Genomic DNA, 16,917 nt, shown 5'->3' with positions numbered 1-16,917 from the left:
GCCCATTTCTGGAAGTCATTCTCGCACAGAACGCTGGGTTAACAAAGTTCAAGTTTCCCTTTCACTGTGTCCTTTAGCAAATAGCTGTATGTTTTGTTGTTGTTGTTGTTGTTGTTGTTGTTGCGATTTGGTGATGTGGTAGCCTACAACTGCCAACTCTCTTTCTGTATTTCTGCCATATTTGACTGTGACATGTAGGAGCGGTAATCTCCTGCTGTGGTCCAGCAGCGTCCTCCCTCCCTCATGCTCTTGCTCAAGGGCAAATCGAGGTGCGCCTCTCCCGCCGCTGCGCAGCTGCTGAAGACAGCGCAGCATCCTCTCCACGCTCGGCGGCTCGGGACCTTTCCTCTGTGGGATGAATACAGAAGAGCCACTCGGATGGAAGGGAAGAGGACAACTTTCTCATCGCACCTGTGATAGGTTTCAAAATGTCCAACACAAGGTGATTAAACGACTGGCATTTGTCTAGAAGCAGTTTTGTTCGCTAAACTTTGGATTGTGGTGATAAGACGCACTTTTTTTTTTTGTCCTGTTGGATTGGAGTTTTGACCCATCATGAAGAATAAACCTTGAGAAGAAGACATGGATTTTGCGCAGAGAGTTTGGCTGTTCCTTCTTCTAAAACCCGAAGAACTTAACTCTGGAAATCATGCTGTAAATCTCAGAGTTTCATATGTAAGTATGTAAGATTTTTTTTTAGATTTCTGGAATTAATATTGAGCATGGATTCATTTTGTGGCCACACGGACAGAAAAGGTGAATTACTTCTTAAAGAGTAAATATGCTCGACATCATTTGTTAACAATTTGGTCGGCTGCCTTTCTTTGCTTTCTTCGAGTTATGATGGAAAACTTCAATACAATGAAAATAATAACAATTAAAACAAATCATAGCCTAATTATTATTAATCTGGATTCATGGTCAATCTGTATTTTAAAACAATATGCCTATACTTACCTTGCCTATGTAATACATTAGCCTATATTTAAAAAAAAGAAGAAAGTACCAGAAAGTGCATAATGCAAAATATAAATTTAATGTTTAATGTTTGAATGGTCCCTGTTAAGCACTAAATGCTTATACTTACTTTAAGTAGTTACTATACTTAATTATGAATTATTGACTTTAATTATCTCTCACTGTGGCAAAATCTGTTATAATACAGGGATGATGTATATTTCTAGTGCTAAATTGAGTGTCCCATGGCTTTTGTGACACATTACATAATGCTATGTGAGGCAGTGGTTTCACATTTGAGATCCATTTTTCTCTTTTGGTGACATCTGGCACCTTCGCCTTCTTGTCTAATGTGGCTGATGTAACTCAAGATTAGTTTTAAGATTTGCCCTGTTTTTGGAGTGGGATTCAGTTAAGTATAAGAACGGATATGTCTGAAACAGCAGAGCTCATAAAAGTAATTGTCATCAATTCATCACCGCTGTCTCATTTTGTAGGTCTATACTTTCTGTAACCTACGTATTTAAGCTATCTGATGCAATTACATTGAAAGGTTTTTGCAGAAGAAGTAGGTCATCAGTTCAGTCTGTGCACCTCTGATCACAGTATGAAGCTCTGAGAGGGCACAGACAGACACATAGCATGGCCCAGCACAGACAATATGTACAGTGTGACTCCCAGTTTGGGCTGGAGCTTTGTTTCCAAAAGTTTTAATGTCATTTTTTTGTAATCCACAAGTATTCAGATTGTTTAATTTGATGGTAAACCTTCTGTCAATAATTCCACATATGGCGCTTGTTTTTACAATACATAAAATTAAGTCAACAAGCCTTGGTAAAGAAAGAAAAGATGTAAGAAAGTAAACACAAAACTCCTAACAGACCTATAATATAACCAGAAATTAACATGTCAAACATATAAACTTGGTATACCAGAAAGACCTTTGCAATGTAAACAAAGTAGTCCTAAATGAAAACTTATTTTAATTGACATAATCAATCATGACAGTGAACAGAGAAATGCTTGTTGTGATAGCCTGTCCTGAAATGAGCCTCTTAAGGATTAAACCCCATAAATACAGAGAAACACAAAACAGTAACAGAAAGCAGAAGGACAATCAAAATACTATTTCTACTATAAACCTTTATATAATTGTGGTTGCATAAATTCCTTTGATGATATTTGGCTATCGTTTTAGTAATAGCACATGTGACCATTACTGTAAGACTAGGAGGTGATAACACTTCTATTTCAAAGACACAATCTGTAATTCACAAGAATACATGTTTTCTGGTGTTTCAAATTAATTTATTAATTAAGAAAAGATAATTTGGCACACACAAAAAAACTCAGAAAGGAAGAAACAATAACAGCTAAAATGCATTTGAATATGTTTTATTGACTAAATAAAGAACTTTAAATGAAAATCAGATGACAAAGTTGCATAACACATAATACCATTTGTAAGAGTAGGCTACTGTTGATAAGTAACGTAAATGAGAATCTTCATGAGAAAGAATAAAAAAGTGGCAACAGAGTGTCAAAGTAGGGTCAGGAGATCTGGCCCCTCCTCTGCAGTATCCATGGAACAATATGTGTTTCCTGTCAAAGTAGTCTTGGAATATAAGTTGATAGAAATAGATATGGAGACAGAGTGCCTGGTATAGTCCAGTTGATACAAATAATGAGTGCAACAGATGTAGAAAAATAGCATATTGGGAGCACAGAGGTGATATTGTTAATGTGCTAGTACTCATCGTTGAAGAGACAGTTTGTATTTGACACATTTCAAATGTTTACAGTAAGATGATAGAAGTAAGACAAAAGGACAAAAGGAGAGATTGACCTTCTCACACCAAAATTACAAAATCTCACAAAGCTGAAAGGAGTTGTGACAGGAAGTGACATGAAGTGATGTGATGGGATGCAACGCCAAGAAATTGTTGTGCTCTAAATTACAATTTTCACATGCATTTTTGAACAGCTTTTAAAATGTTTTTATTTTTTTTTTATTTTATTTTTTATAAGCAAGGTGCATACTACTTTCATATGCACATTCAAACAGAGCATTTTATTTCTTATCAGTAGCTTCCTCCATAAAATGATTCATGGCCATTGATTATTTTTTGTTTTCATTTTTGAATGGAGGAGGTTTTCATTGACACTAAAGATATGGGACCATGTCAGTAAGAGCTGAAAGCTAGAAACTGTTAATCCAGTTACACAGTAAACATATTGTCTTTTCTGTCAATGAGATCTTGATAACAAATCATGCCTTACACATGATTTCTGAATCCCTTGTTAGATGCACTTAATACTCTTCTACATCACTTGTATTCTCAAGTTTAGATGTCTATAGTTCAAACATTTCATAATTTTGCAATTTTATTAGAGATAAAATAAAAAGAATGTTGAAAGAGTCAGTGTGCACAGGTCCTATCCCCAAGGACAAAATAAGGTTTTTACTCCAGCACATTATGACACACACTTACAGTTTAATTTAAAGCTATTTCTACTTGGGAGGCATATTGTGCAGCAAATGTCTCAATATATTTAAAGAAAATGAGCCTTCTTGACTCAAAATGGAATCATCTTTTATATGATTTAAGGGTTAGGATCTGATACTTTACTTTATTAGAAATAAGTTAGCATTGTGTTACCCTTTTCCATCATCAATGAAGAGGTTTCAAAGGTAATTCATAATTGGTGGTAGCTGTAGAGCAGTAGAGCTAGACCAATAAATCAGCCAGGCTGATTGTATATGTTGGCAGATAAATAACAGGAACTTATAGTGCGGAAATGCCAAACTAGCTCTGAGGTCATTTAGAAACAGTATATATATGCACATCGTCTGTCCACCAGAGAGCTCTGAGAAGTTGATTTTGACACTGTAAAATGTCCTGTTTAGTACATATCTTGGTCACACAAAAAATTTAAGGTATTCATATTAAGATTGTTTGTTTATGGTTTATGATAATAATGCAATATCAGTCGGGATATAGTTTAAACCTGCAACACTTTGGCTACAGGTCTGTCTGTGTCTTATCACATTATTTGATTTATTCAGCTCTCAGTTATAAGAAATTTAAAACAGTAGTATTGCAGAACACACTGTCAAGTTGAGTGTGTGTGTGTGTGTGTGTGTGTGTGTGTGTGTGTGTGCCAGTCCATTGCGCCGCTCTACTTTCAATCTAATTATCATAATTATTTGCGGTGATGATGACCATGTCACATCTGGCTGTTATGGGAATTAAATTTCATTCAACTAAAATCTTTTTTTTTTTCTCTGCATTGTCTAATTCTTTTATTTATTAATTAGATATTCTCTCTCTTTGACTGAATATTATTCAGTTTGATTACGGACGCTGCAGAGTAGAGGTCGTTAGCGTTTGTCACCTTTTACAGAAGACATGCTGTAACTGTCCGTGTTTCTGTGGATGAGTCGTCACATCCTGACAGAAATGTGCTTTCAACCTGTTTATCTGCTTTTGACGTTGCAAATGGACCTTAACCTATTTATTTTCATAGCAAATGAGAAAGCGCTGGATTCAGTGTAGACCAGCTGATCTGAGATCAACCAAATAAGCAGATCAAGTGAAAGCAGATAACTAGCGTCTGGCTGGACGTGTGAAGGGATCAATGCATTTCAGGACAGGAGGAGATGGAGAACTCACAGAGCTTGGTCAATATGAAAAGGATACAATGGCATTTCTCTGTCAGAAGGGGGACAGAGAAATGTAATCCTCTCTTTAGAGAGAGCTTTTTCAGTTATTAAAATATCAGACTGTCAATGCCTAAAATGAGGGAGTGGAAAGGCCTTTAGTATTGTCTTTATTTCAAGGCCCTGAAATTAACACCCGACCACGCGCCAAATGCAGGTGAATTTTGCCATTGGTGGATGAAACTGTCGATCTACCTGCCACGTTGGTGGGTAGCCAATGAGAATTGAGTGATTCATTAGTTGGTTTTTGCCACTCTTGTTCTTTTACATTTCAACCAAGTCTGCAATTTCTTTGGCTTGAGCTAAAAAAAAAAAAAAAAAAAAAGTGGCGGCACATTACTGCAGTAAAGAGGCCGGCTGAAACGAGCAACCGACAAAAAGATGAGGATGATTCAAAGAAAAGAAGACATTTTAAAACCAAATGAACAGTGGGCGACAATGGCAAGGTTCGTGAATGGTTGGTTCATGACAGCAGTACAGAACAAATAAAAATATTACAAATATATATTCTACGAGTCATTAATTATATTGATTTCGTTAATAACTTGACAGCACTTAAATGTGTATTCTTAACAAGTTCATAAATTATGCATATGCATTTCCTGTATTTTACCTTTATGGGGAAATGACAACAACAAAAAATGGCTGGTAAAAAGCCTATGTGGCTAGTGGATTTTAAAATTCACCTGCCACACTGACTGGTGGCCAAAGAAGTTAACTTCAGGCCCTGCTTTATTTAGACAGTGGCCCTAGCTGGTCTCTGATCAGATTACTTGCAAAGTCCAGAGGAACCAAGTTTGCCAATAAGAAAAAAAGGAAATTAAGATTTTAGAAATCCACAGGTAGCATTTCAAGCTATTCAAATTATTTAGTAACATCTCTGGTACAAATGGTCTGTCATTTTCTGAATCAATTTAAACACTCAAAATTGGCTACAGCCAAGGTGTGTTATTAACATGGTAGTACATTGGAAAGGCACTAGAAAGAAAAGAAAATGTATCACTACCAATTTGTATAGTCAAGTTTCCACTTTTTCCACGTTTTATTTTGTAATCATAATCTTCGTGTCAAATCAGAAGTTTATTGGGACCCTGGTCCTACAGAGTCTACTGTACTCTCACAAATTGTCATTGTACTCTGCAGTTCCCCTTAACTCTATGCAGCATTTTTGTGTTTTATAGCCCACAACCAAGCGGCAACCTCCGGGCCTCAAAAATGAAGTCAATGCAGAAAAGCTGCATTCTTTCTAATTTACAGCAGGGGTGACTCCACTGGTTGCAAAAAGAAGTCTGTTTCTATAGAAGACTATGAGAAAATGACCCTACTTCTCACTTGATTTATTACTTCAATAAACATTTTCATAATGAGTTAATGGTCTCAATCGCGAGTGTCAAGTCTTCTTCTATACAGCATGATGTTCGTTTTGTAAATTATGGTCCCATTTAGAGTAAAATAGATGATAAAGCAGGGGATGCTGTAGGACATGGCAGCTGTGTGATTGACAAGTCGCTACCATGGCGCCTTGTATAGTCCTTAGGTTGTCCGTCAGATCCACCCCTCGCTCCTCCCTCCCGTCGAAATCACTTCTGGCTCCAGAAACCCAAGATGGCTTCCAAATGCTAGTCCACAAAACAATGGGTGATGTCACAGTGGCTTTTTCCACTTTTGTACAGTCTATGTCCGCAACTTAACAATTATGGTTCTCTCTAACTGCTCTAATCCTAATTTTCAACAGCAGCAGGCAGTTGTTTTCACTAAAAATTTGGTTTGGAAAAATTAAGAGAGAGCTACTGTAGGAGGACATTTTGGCTTTTAGGGGTGTGTTTTGGTGTGATGTTAAAAATGACAGAATACATCTTTAAGGTTGCTGGCAGGTCGATGTCAGCAACCATCCTAAATCAGTGCTGGTGAAAACCTCTGGTCAGAGCTGCTGTCGTGGACTTAATCCTTCTGACTCACAACTATGGCTGCCCTAATTTGACAGAGACAGTTGGATAACAGGGAGCTAGTGGTCAGTGGTAAGGTTGAAACATTTATCATGTCTCTGGACCTCCATCAGTACCATCTTTTGTAATTCAGTGATTTAAGCAATTACAATGTTTAATGAAGAACAAGGCGTCAGTGATGGAGACAGACTCTGTCCTTTAAATATCACATGTTTTATTTAAATTAGGCTTTCCTAGCAAAAGAGAATATTCACTATTTCCTGTTGCCTAATTGCTGTGTTAATGAATGATAGGAGTTTCTGTGAATCTGAATCTTTTAGACCCAATTTAGAGAAGTTTTTACAGAACCACGTTTATATTGTAAGTACTTGTTAAATCATCCTGATGTTAAACGTTTCTGTTTGTAGAAAAATGAGACAATCCCGGAAATCTAATATTTACTCTCTCTGTAGCTGTATCTGTCTCTTTAGCTGCTAAATGCTCCACTATATCCACCAGATAGCTGCTCACCTTGTCTGTCTGCTGTTGGGTGCCGACCATGTAGTGCACAGTGGGTTTATCAAAGCTTTTTCAATTAAAATAGCTGCCTGCTGTGGCTGGCATTGATGCTGATGAGGGCAGTGAGACTCGCCATGTGCAGTTAAAAGGTGAAGCAAAACGAGAACAATGAACTGAAATATGCTAAAATGCTCTGTAGAGCTGAGGGAAATGCAGAGTTGGGTGGTAATTCTCAGGCGTCACTACAAGCAACCCTTTTTGACATTATACACATCATATGATCTATGTTATTATATACATAAATCATATATAAAGAATAAGGTGGATAAAAGTTCACTGGAAATGCAAAGGAGGCATGGCAAGGGTTCAACACTATGATGGGCCGAGAGCAGAGGCCAGCCCTAATCAAATGCCCCGATCCTGTCTCTTTTGCTGATCAGCCACTCATTTTCTACAGAAGGTTCTTTTAACCCTCTGTGAATTATTTTGTTAGATGATTTATGAGCATTGTTAGGATCATGATTTATCTGATCTGTGTATTGAATGAAGTGCCACATCCAAGAAGCCTTGTTGTTTATACATTGTTGTTGTTTCATGAGCCTGTATGTTGGAATAAGATTAGATAAGATAAGATTCTCTCTCACCTTTCTCCATCTCTGCTTTGTCTTCACTCCCCACTTCCCCGCCCGTAGCTGTAAGTAAATTCTAGTACAGGAGAATCAGGATGAAAAGATGGCAACCATGCTGTTACCAACGGGTCCTGATGGCTTGCGGCGGTTCACTCGCGAATCCTTGGCTGCGCTGGAGCAGCGGATTGCGGTGGAGCAGGCCAAAAATGCCAAGGATTGCCACGAGGCTCACAGGAACACAGAGCTACCCAAACCCAGGATTGACCTGGAGGCAGGCAAGCAGCTGCCGCGCATCTTCGGTGACATCCCTACAGAACTTATCGGGGTGCCACTGGAAGACATTGATCCATTTTACTACAAGAACCAGAGGGTGAGAGCTTCTGTGTATGTGTGTGTGAGTTTGTTAGGTCGGTGGTGGTCGTGTGTATGTCTGGACAACAAGTCTACAACTTGTCTAAATAATGCCAGAAAATTTGAAAAATTCCCTAAATGTACTGGGTTCACTATATGTGAATATATATGACAAAGAAAAGTAGCAAACTGATCTTTCAACTATATAATCTCAAAGGAGAATGGCCTTCATTTTTGTTTTTATTTTACATTTCAAATTTAGTAAATTTATTAAAAAATAAAATAAACAAAAGGAGTTTGGGATGAGATCAGTCACATTTTACACCTTTTCAACAGACATCGGAAGAAACAGGGGTCAAACAGCTGTTGTGTGGGCAAAAGATATCATATTCAGAAATGATTGGCACCCGAACAAAATGGCTAAAGACAGACATTCAGTTCCCTCTTAGTGTGTCAGCTTAATGAATAAAGAATGAAGACTTGTTTCACTTTTTGTCAAGTCTGTTTTAAAACAATACACACATGCCACATGTACAGCAGTTTCCCCTTTCTGCAATGATTCCTCGTGTTCATATTGGCTATTAAAAGATGCCTTCCTAACATGCTTCCATCTGAAGTGATGGAGGATGAAATCCACAGTCGCCGTTCTGTGCAAAAATGCATTCCAAAGTATAGCTGAGGCTTCAGCGGTCTGAGTTAACTATATGAAGTTGTTATCTTCCAATGTTACAGTCTTATATTCCCTTGTTTTTGTTTCTCCAGACAGTGTTTCCTTAATGAGCCATGATAGAGGGATAAGTAACACAAAAAGGAAATGTGGTCCTAAAAAGACTGTAACTTTGGAAGATACCAGCTTTATTTGTCCAACTCAGACAGTTGAAGACTCATAGTATCTTCAGCTAATCTTTGGAATACATTAGTAGTAGAGGACTGTAGATTTTGTCCCCCATCACTTACATTGGGCGCTAGGATTTCGAAAGGACTAATTAATGGACAGGTGGAAAGATTATAAAAACTGTTTCAATGTGCACCTGACTAAGACAGACTTGAAATATTGTGAACTTTTTCTTTTATACTACGACTGAGTTTAATTAACTGCAAACGGCTTACTCTAAGCAGATCCAACATTTATGTTTCTGTGTCTTTAAACATTCACTGACATGATTGCATCTCAAGAAATGATTTTGATGATCTGATACATGTTCCTGCATGTTAAATTGTCAACAAAACTCTCATCTGGACTCGTGAACATGATATGTCAGGGATCCAGTTTAGCCACGGTTTTCAATGAATTCACCAAGTGGTGTTTTAGAGCAGCTATGCCAGACTAGAGCGACTGCGTCTTTTGTGGATGCAGAAATAGGATTAGCAAGTTTTGAGTCGGTAGATCAGGCTGCTGCCCATAATGGGCCGCTTATGGAGAGATGAAAAAGGACGTGGCAGTCATTCTCAGGGTCTCTTTGTTTTGGCATGTGATGCACTGATGGATGGGAGGATTATCCAAAGATGAACAAATATTTAAATAAATGCTGCATCTGTTGGGATAAAGGTTCAGCCCGCTTTGGAGTTGCCTCCATTATCTCAACTGGCCTCGCTGGCTGCGTGTATATGAACTCGCTGCTTTCTTGGAGGCAGAAGTGATTATGGTGGAAGTTAACACAGGCAGTAGACTGAGTGGTAGACTCAAAACAGCAGCTATAGTTTCATGCGCTGCAGGGAAAGAAAACAGCTGTTTTTATCTGCAAAACTGAAGCAAAATGTTTCTGTACATGATGGGAACATTTGTTTGGGAAATGTATTTACTTTCTGATGACTTGTTACACTTTGTGTTATTTACAAAGTGAAAGCACATTAAAATGTGTTTCTTCTCACTAATGATTTCTGTTTTTGTTTTCTTTGCAGACTTTTATAGTACTTAACAAAGGGAAGGCCATCTTCAGATTCAGTGCCACATCTGCAATTTACATATTTAGTCCATTTCACTTCATCAGATCAATCGCCATAAAAGTTTTAGTCCATTCATATCCTTTTTGAATACCCAGAGCCTGTGCCTCTTCCTGCAACGGATATGTAAAATAATCATGTAGCTGTATGATGGATGGAGCGGGCCAATTTATTTCCTGTTAGACCATATTATTACACTGTCACTTTAATTAGCTTGTTCAAGGGTGATATCAAGGGTGATAGTAATCGTGATAATGTGAAGGTTGTTAAAACTGCTTTGCTCTCCAAAAAGTGCTTCACTTTACTTCAGTGTCTTGACTTTTGTGATAGCATGAAGATTAGACTGCTGGGAACAAACCACTGTAAACATTTTCACCAAAATAATAATGTTATACTGTTAAAAGGCTAGAAACCCCTTCCTTGCATCTCATACTGGCAGATAAGCCAATTTCTAATATTTATTGATTTCCATTTCTACTGGATTTTTTTCATAGTCCCATTTTTTTTTTACAGCTTTGTAATGGTCCTCTCTGGCATTGCAAAAAAAATCCCCTCATATCCCTCATTTAATCTCTGAAATGAAATAAGAGCAAGGAGATTTCACATCATGGGACGGCTGCCTATTAGTTCTCAGACCGCCGGTTTGTACTTTACATGCAGGAGGGACTCTTTCCTCTGGATCTCCTCTATGTTATACATGTAAAAACATCTATTGATCAAATCATCTATTAAATAACAACTATCAACTTTAATTGATCTTCTGCAACTGATAAATCACATAAATTACTGACATTATGCTGAACTACATTTTTAAAAGCCCTATGAGGGAGGGGGGGCATTTTATATTTATTTTTATTTTGTGATTACATTTATATTTAATAATTATATTATTGAAAGAAACTGGAGTTACGTTTTCGGATGATTATTCTGCTGACTTTTTAATGATTTATTTTTATTATTTAGCAGCTAACAGATCCTTTGTTATTGTTTCATTCCTCCATAAGAGAAAATGATACGACTCCTCTAAATTAATCTGGAATGGAACTTACTTTCCTTTTTTCCCTAATCTTCATTTACTGTAATGCCGTTGGCACACACACTGATGGTTTATCCGAATGCGTATATTTCATAGGATTACAAGAAACGTGTGATTGTTGTCTTATCACAAAAAGCTTATTTTACTTTTAGAAGTTACTATTTCACAGGACATTTTCCTTAACCTCTTTTCCACATTGTTCAGCTTGTTCATAATGTTCACTATACTGACCAACTGTTTCTTCATGGCCATGTCCGATCCGGGACCATGGACCAAGTACCTGGAGTAAGTAAACGCAGTATTTAAGATGAAAATGTGTGCCTTGGACATCATATGAAACTGTGCTACATGTGTTCTAATGTGGAGCTTTGCTGGGGTTTGTTGTTTTGTCAGTGATGATTGAAGAATCAGTGGACATGTAAGTAATATTTACTGCAGTCAGAATGCCACATAGGCATGTTAAAAGAAAGCATGTGATGTGGAATGAAACTAGTCGCCTAATGGGCATGATGTGGTAGATGGGTCATGGGCATTCTTAGCATGTAGCATGCTATCTGCATTTACTTAGACTTTTAATTTTTTCATTTACTTTTGCAACTTTAAACATTAATTTATAATAAATGTGAAAAGAGAAACAGTTGCACTTTGTTGCAGAGAGATAGATGAGATCGGTACTACGCTCATATAAATACACGTTAAATATGAAGCTACAGCCAGTAGCCGATTCGCTTACCTTAGCAAAACAGGAGGAAACAGCTAGCCTAGTTCTGTGTTCAAACTAAACTCATTTGAATATGGCCGCTGGAGCGTTTGTGGAGTATTTTCGCATTTCACAAATATTCACCCTAACAGCCAATTGGGGTACTCCTTCTGGAAAGCAACCTCCATAGATACCACCTTAGCAATGTTTATTTCCGCCATCAACCATGAAATAAACATGATTGCTCACTTTTCTCAAGCCCTCTCCTTTATAGTTCTGTCTCTACTGATGCTGAGTCGAAGAGTTTCTAACAACAATAAGTTTGTCGTCCATTTCTGATTCTTGGTGACGTCAGTAGAATCTCAACGCTGTGACATCAGGAGAATGTAAATGCTGATGAGCTTTTGCAACACTGCGTCATGGGCATTTTTTGCCCAAGTTGAAACATTTGAAGTCACAAGGACGCGTCTATTGGCGTCGCCCTGCGTAAATTCGCGTCTATGAATGGCTTTATATGTAATCATGCCATGCGAAAAATTTGCTTCACGTTTGGTCTGAACACACCTTTAAGGTAACATTAGTTTTTGTACAGGCTGTAACACTTGTAAGCTTTACAGGTGCAGATTTTGTTCGGACAGAGCCAGGCTAGCTGCTTCCCCCTGTTTTCAGTCTTTATGCTAAACTAAGCTAACCAGCAGATGATGTAGCTTAATTTTTGCTCTTTAAATGAGGCAGATGTGAAGTAAGACTGTTTACAAGTACGAAACAAATTGGAATATGAATGAACCACTAGAAAGTGTTCACCATGTCTTGTTTGTACTGCATAGACATGTATATACATGGAACACGTATCAATGTAACTGCAATAATATATTCAATTCAATTTTATTTATAGTCAAATCACAACAGAAGTTATCTTGGGACACTATACAGAAAGAGTATGTCTAGACCACACTCTTTAATTTACAGAGACCCAACAATTCCCCACAAGAACAAGCATTTGGTGCGACAGTGGCAAGGAAAAACTTCATTTTAAAGTATGTTACAGTAATAATGATAGATGTGCTCATTATGTTACTTTAAACAGTTTAAGCATGCTAATATCTTACATATTATTCTTTCTTTTATTTATTATGTTTTGCCTGTTAGTCCGTAGTGTTACTGATTGTGGTTTATTTTAATGCTCACTTCCATTTTGAACTTTAAATCTTGTGAAACACTGGATTTAGAGCTAACTGCATTTTCTCTCCCTTCCATGAATATTTTTCAGGTATACTTTCACTGGCATTTACACTTTTGAGTCCCTGATAAAGATATTAGCGAGAGGATTCTGTATAATGCCGTTCACCTTCTTGAGAGATCCATGGAACTGGCTGGACTTCACCGTCATTCTCATGGCGTAAGTAACGATATCATTCATGCTTCATTCATATTGGCAATCGAGCTCACGTATCATTTACTCTACATCAGTGGCTACATTGGGCAGAAACGTCTAATTAAAAAGGTCCACCTTAATTCAGTGTTCACATTCTGTCTTGTGGGGCAGTTTTTGTGCAGACTGTAATTATGGGATAATTTCCAAAAAAACATTTTCAGTAATGTCAAAGAGACCGTCATCCTGAGTTGTGATTTGAAACACTGTGAACGAGAAGCCTATTGTTGAGGTCATAGATCTGTGACCCATGATGCAGGTGGCAGATTAAACAGGTGACCTCTCCAAGACCAATCATCCTGACAGGACATTTGCTTTGTTTGAAAACAGCAAGACAAAATCCTTTTACTGCGTGTAGACACACTGAAAGCTGTCATCACCTTCAGCGATTAATTTGTTTTTGATTAATTACGGTTCAGTCAGCTAATTCATCTGTCATTTCCTCTCACAGGTACTCAACACATGCTGTTCTTGTTTTAACTTTTAAAGAGGCTATAATCAGTTTTACTTGTATGTGAAAGAAGTTACTTGTAGTGATGAACTCACAGAGAATTATCACCCGACTGCAGCTCCACTCAGCTCTAATGAGCGTTTTGGAGTCTTTCAGATCGTTGTTTTGGTTTTCCGGGCAGTAACTTTACTGTTTTAGTTCCCTCTCACATTTCTAATAGCATTGCTTTTGGCTGTTTTCATGAAGCTCAAAGTGTGCGGCACCCATTAGCTCCGGCCGTTACCATCTTGGCAGTGCCTGACACTGCCTGACTCCCAGCTAATCCAAAAGTGCCCCCCAGTTGTCATGAAGGGTGAACTTAGCTTTAGAGAAAAAAAGCTTTTTTGTACCAGTCTGCAAACATGTTTATTTTAAAGTTGGGCATTTTAACATGGGGGTCTATGGGGATTGACTTCCTTTTGGAGCCAGCCTCAAGTGGCCACTCGATGAACTGCATTTTTTTGCACTTCCGCGTAGGCTTCATTTTTCAGCACTGGAGGTTGCCGCTTAGTTAGCCACATCAACTTATACAGCATGTCAGTGTTTGGATCCCTGCTTGTTTCCGTTGCCCCAAGAGGCCAAAAACAATCAGTTATTGCAGGTTTAAGTAAAGTCACTGACACACTCTATGAGATCTACATATTCTTTTGTTTATAATTCTACATGAAATTAAAGAATGAATAAATTAAAAAAAAGATGCTAAGCCAATAACAATTCAAAACCATAATGTTATTTGATTGACATGTACTGTATCTATAAAGACTTACTACAAACAGTTAAATATCTCTGAACTTTAATTATTTAACTCCAGTGATCATATAAATCACCAGAATTTATACTTAAATCTTCCTGCAAAGGGTCATAAATGTCTTTATATCAATTTCCAGATATGTGACAGAATTTGTTGACCTCGGAAACGTCTCAGCATTAAGAACTTTCAGAGTACTACGAGCACTGAAAACCATCTCAGTTATCCCAGGTAAGTCGGGCTGTCCTCTCTCTGCTTTTCCCACATCAACAGAAAACTCAATTTGTCTGCGTGTTACTAACCAATTTATATATTGTCTCCTCTCCTCCGTCAAGGTCTGAAGACCATCGTCGGTGCTTTGATCCAGTCTGTGAGGAAGCTGGCAGACGTGATGATCCTGACCGTCTTCTGTCTCAGTGTGTTCGCCCTCATTGGCCTGCAGCTCTTCATGGGGCTGCTGCGGCAAAAGTGCATCCGCAGCCTCGGGCACTGCATCAACTCCTCCTACAGCCCCAACGCATCCTTCATCTGCAATAACAGAACCTGGAGCTCCAGGGCGGACTTCCTCGGCAGCGAAGGTCAGACAAAAAACAAAAGAGGCTGGTGTTGAGAAAGCATTTCACACATGTAGACTGCTCTGCATACTGTCCAGTATCATTAACATTTAGTGAAGTCAGAAAAAAAGTGGTTTCTTTACCGTCTTTTCCCCCTTTCCTTAGATAATTTTTACAAAGTTGAAGGAGCAAAGGATGCCTTAATATGTGGATATGGAAGTGATGCTGGGTAAGTGAGTGTTTGTCCTGCTTACTGCTTGTTAATCATCTGCAGGCTATTGCATAATATCAAAATGTTTAGCGTCAAATGGCTTTAATCCCATTAATACGCATACACAGTAGATGATGTGCTTCAGGCTTCACATTTAAATCTGTGACATATAGGCGTAATGTATAGAGGAATGAACCCGTCAGAGTGAGAGGTGTAGCGTGAGAGAGGTTGTACACAAGACGACATGTGGTGTGGATAATCACCCCGGCTCGACTGGAACCCTTTACAGAGAAACATGGAGTTGCCAGCTGGAGAGAGGGGGGTCTTTGGAGATTTCATCATCTCAAAAGCTCTATGACATGATTAGGTCAACCGGAGCAGACCGGATCACTTCGGATTGATATTCTGTTATTGTTGAGAGGAGATACTGTACCAAAGTCTTCAAGCAGCAAATAAGTTTGTGTTTTTTTGACAGAGCAAATATATCTTTGACTTAATTTCTAACATCAATATAAATATAGACATGCATAGATGACATTGTATCTGAGGACTTTGTTCCCAATCAAAGGCACAGTGTGAAACCTTCCAAATATTGCTACTCAGCCTACGCACTGAATAATCCTATAAATCCAAATGCTTTTGAAACAAGCACAACAGGATGACTCTGCCCATGCCAGGCCCAGTTCAAGGGTTATAGTGAACTAAATTCCCATCTGTGTGAATCCGAAATCCTGCAGCTTCAACAAATGGCTTCCATTAGGTGCTCTTGTTAATAATACAAGATAATGGATGATAGCAAATAACAAAAACTGGTGATATTACGTAAGCTTTAACAGGGAAGTGTGGTGCAGATATTCTTTTCTTAAACTCTTAAAACAAGTGGTTCTATATTGAACCTTTTTAGAATTTATATATTGGTACATAACTGACGCATCCTATGTTAAAATGCTCATACTAAAGAAACAGACAGTTGACAAAGTGAAAGAGAAAAGTCTGAAAAAAACGACTGCTAGCCTGTAGCTATCGAAGACCGCCACAGCTCTGTAGGTAGCTCTCCTCTAAACTAACTGGCAAGTCAAGGTAAATCTTTTTTTTTTCCTGTACAAATCTATGATTGAGCCTTTTGATGACCAAACTTTCTTTGACTAAGGGGATCCCGGGGCTCCTTTTAATGAAAGGGTCTCAATGAAAGTGCGTATGAGACTTTTTTGCAAGGGCTTAAACTAATATTGATATTAATACAGTATGTTAATAGAAAAAGTATATAGACAGTGGAGGTAGTTACACATTTTATTGGTATCAGGGTGCAGCCAACCCTTTAGCTTTAATCTCACTCTGTAACCTCTCCTCCAAAAACACAGGCGCTTAATCTCCCAAGAAGTAAAATCTGATTCAGTAATTTGTGTTCAAGTCAGAGCGAAAAGAGGATACATTTGAGGGCATTCAGAGGGAAATGACGTCAGTAAACTCCCATAAATAGTAGGTCAGTAAAATCAGACTAGCACCAATATGACCTATCCAGCTGTCCTAGAGTTTACAAGTCAGTGCAATTAGATTATTTTTTGATTTGTCGCCTATTGTTTGTGTTTCTGCCATCGGTGGAGATCCAACAACACGCTATTGACACTCGGTCTAATTCAGTTTAAATCTTTTTTCTGTCTTTCTGTGTGTTAAAGACTCTTCAGACAATTAGAGAAACA

At 38.1% G+C, this 16,917-nt stretch overlaps 1 protein-coding gene across 6 annotated transcripts in view; it reads left to right on the top strand.

Annotated features, from left to right (window-relative positions):
• The first annotated feature begins 175 nt into the window (after positions 1 to 175).
• The window catches only part of LOC116055048 (sodium channel protein type 4 subunit alpha B-like), a 44,838-nt gene continuing 28,096 nt past the window's right edge, over positions 176 to 16,917 (top strand). For 3 of the 6 annotated variants that reach the window (XM_036004788.1, XM_036004786.1, XM_036004787.1), the window contains exons 1-9: positions 177 to 442; positions 544 to 675; positions 7,815 to 8,121; positions 10,005 to 10,123; positions 11,278 to 11,367; positions 13,053 to 13,181; positions 14,592 to 14,683; positions 14,788 to 15,030; positions 15,172 to 15,235. In XM_036004788.1, the coding sequence (XP_035860681.1) occupies positions 7,855 to 8,121; positions 10,005 to 10,123; positions 11,278 to 11,367; positions 13,053 to 13,181; positions 14,592 to 14,683; positions 14,788 to 15,030; positions 15,172 to 15,235 (1,004 nt within the window). In that variant the 5' untranslated portion in view covers positions 177 to 442; positions 544 to 675; positions 7,815 to 7,854. The other 3 variants (XM_036004784.1, XM_036004785.1, XM_036004789.1) reach the window with 3 other exon arrangements.

Source organism: Sander lucioperca, chromosome 9 (genome assembly GCF_008315115.2).
Source record: "Sander lucioperca isolate FBNREF2018 chromosome 9, SLUC_FBN_1.2, whole genome shotgun sequence".
Taxonomy (NCBI): Eukaryota; Metazoa; Chordata; class Actinopteri; order Perciformes; family Percidae; genus Sander; species Sander lucioperca.
Note: the sequence above shows the minus strand (reverse complement) of the source record. Positions and strands in the feature narration are given on the sequence as shown.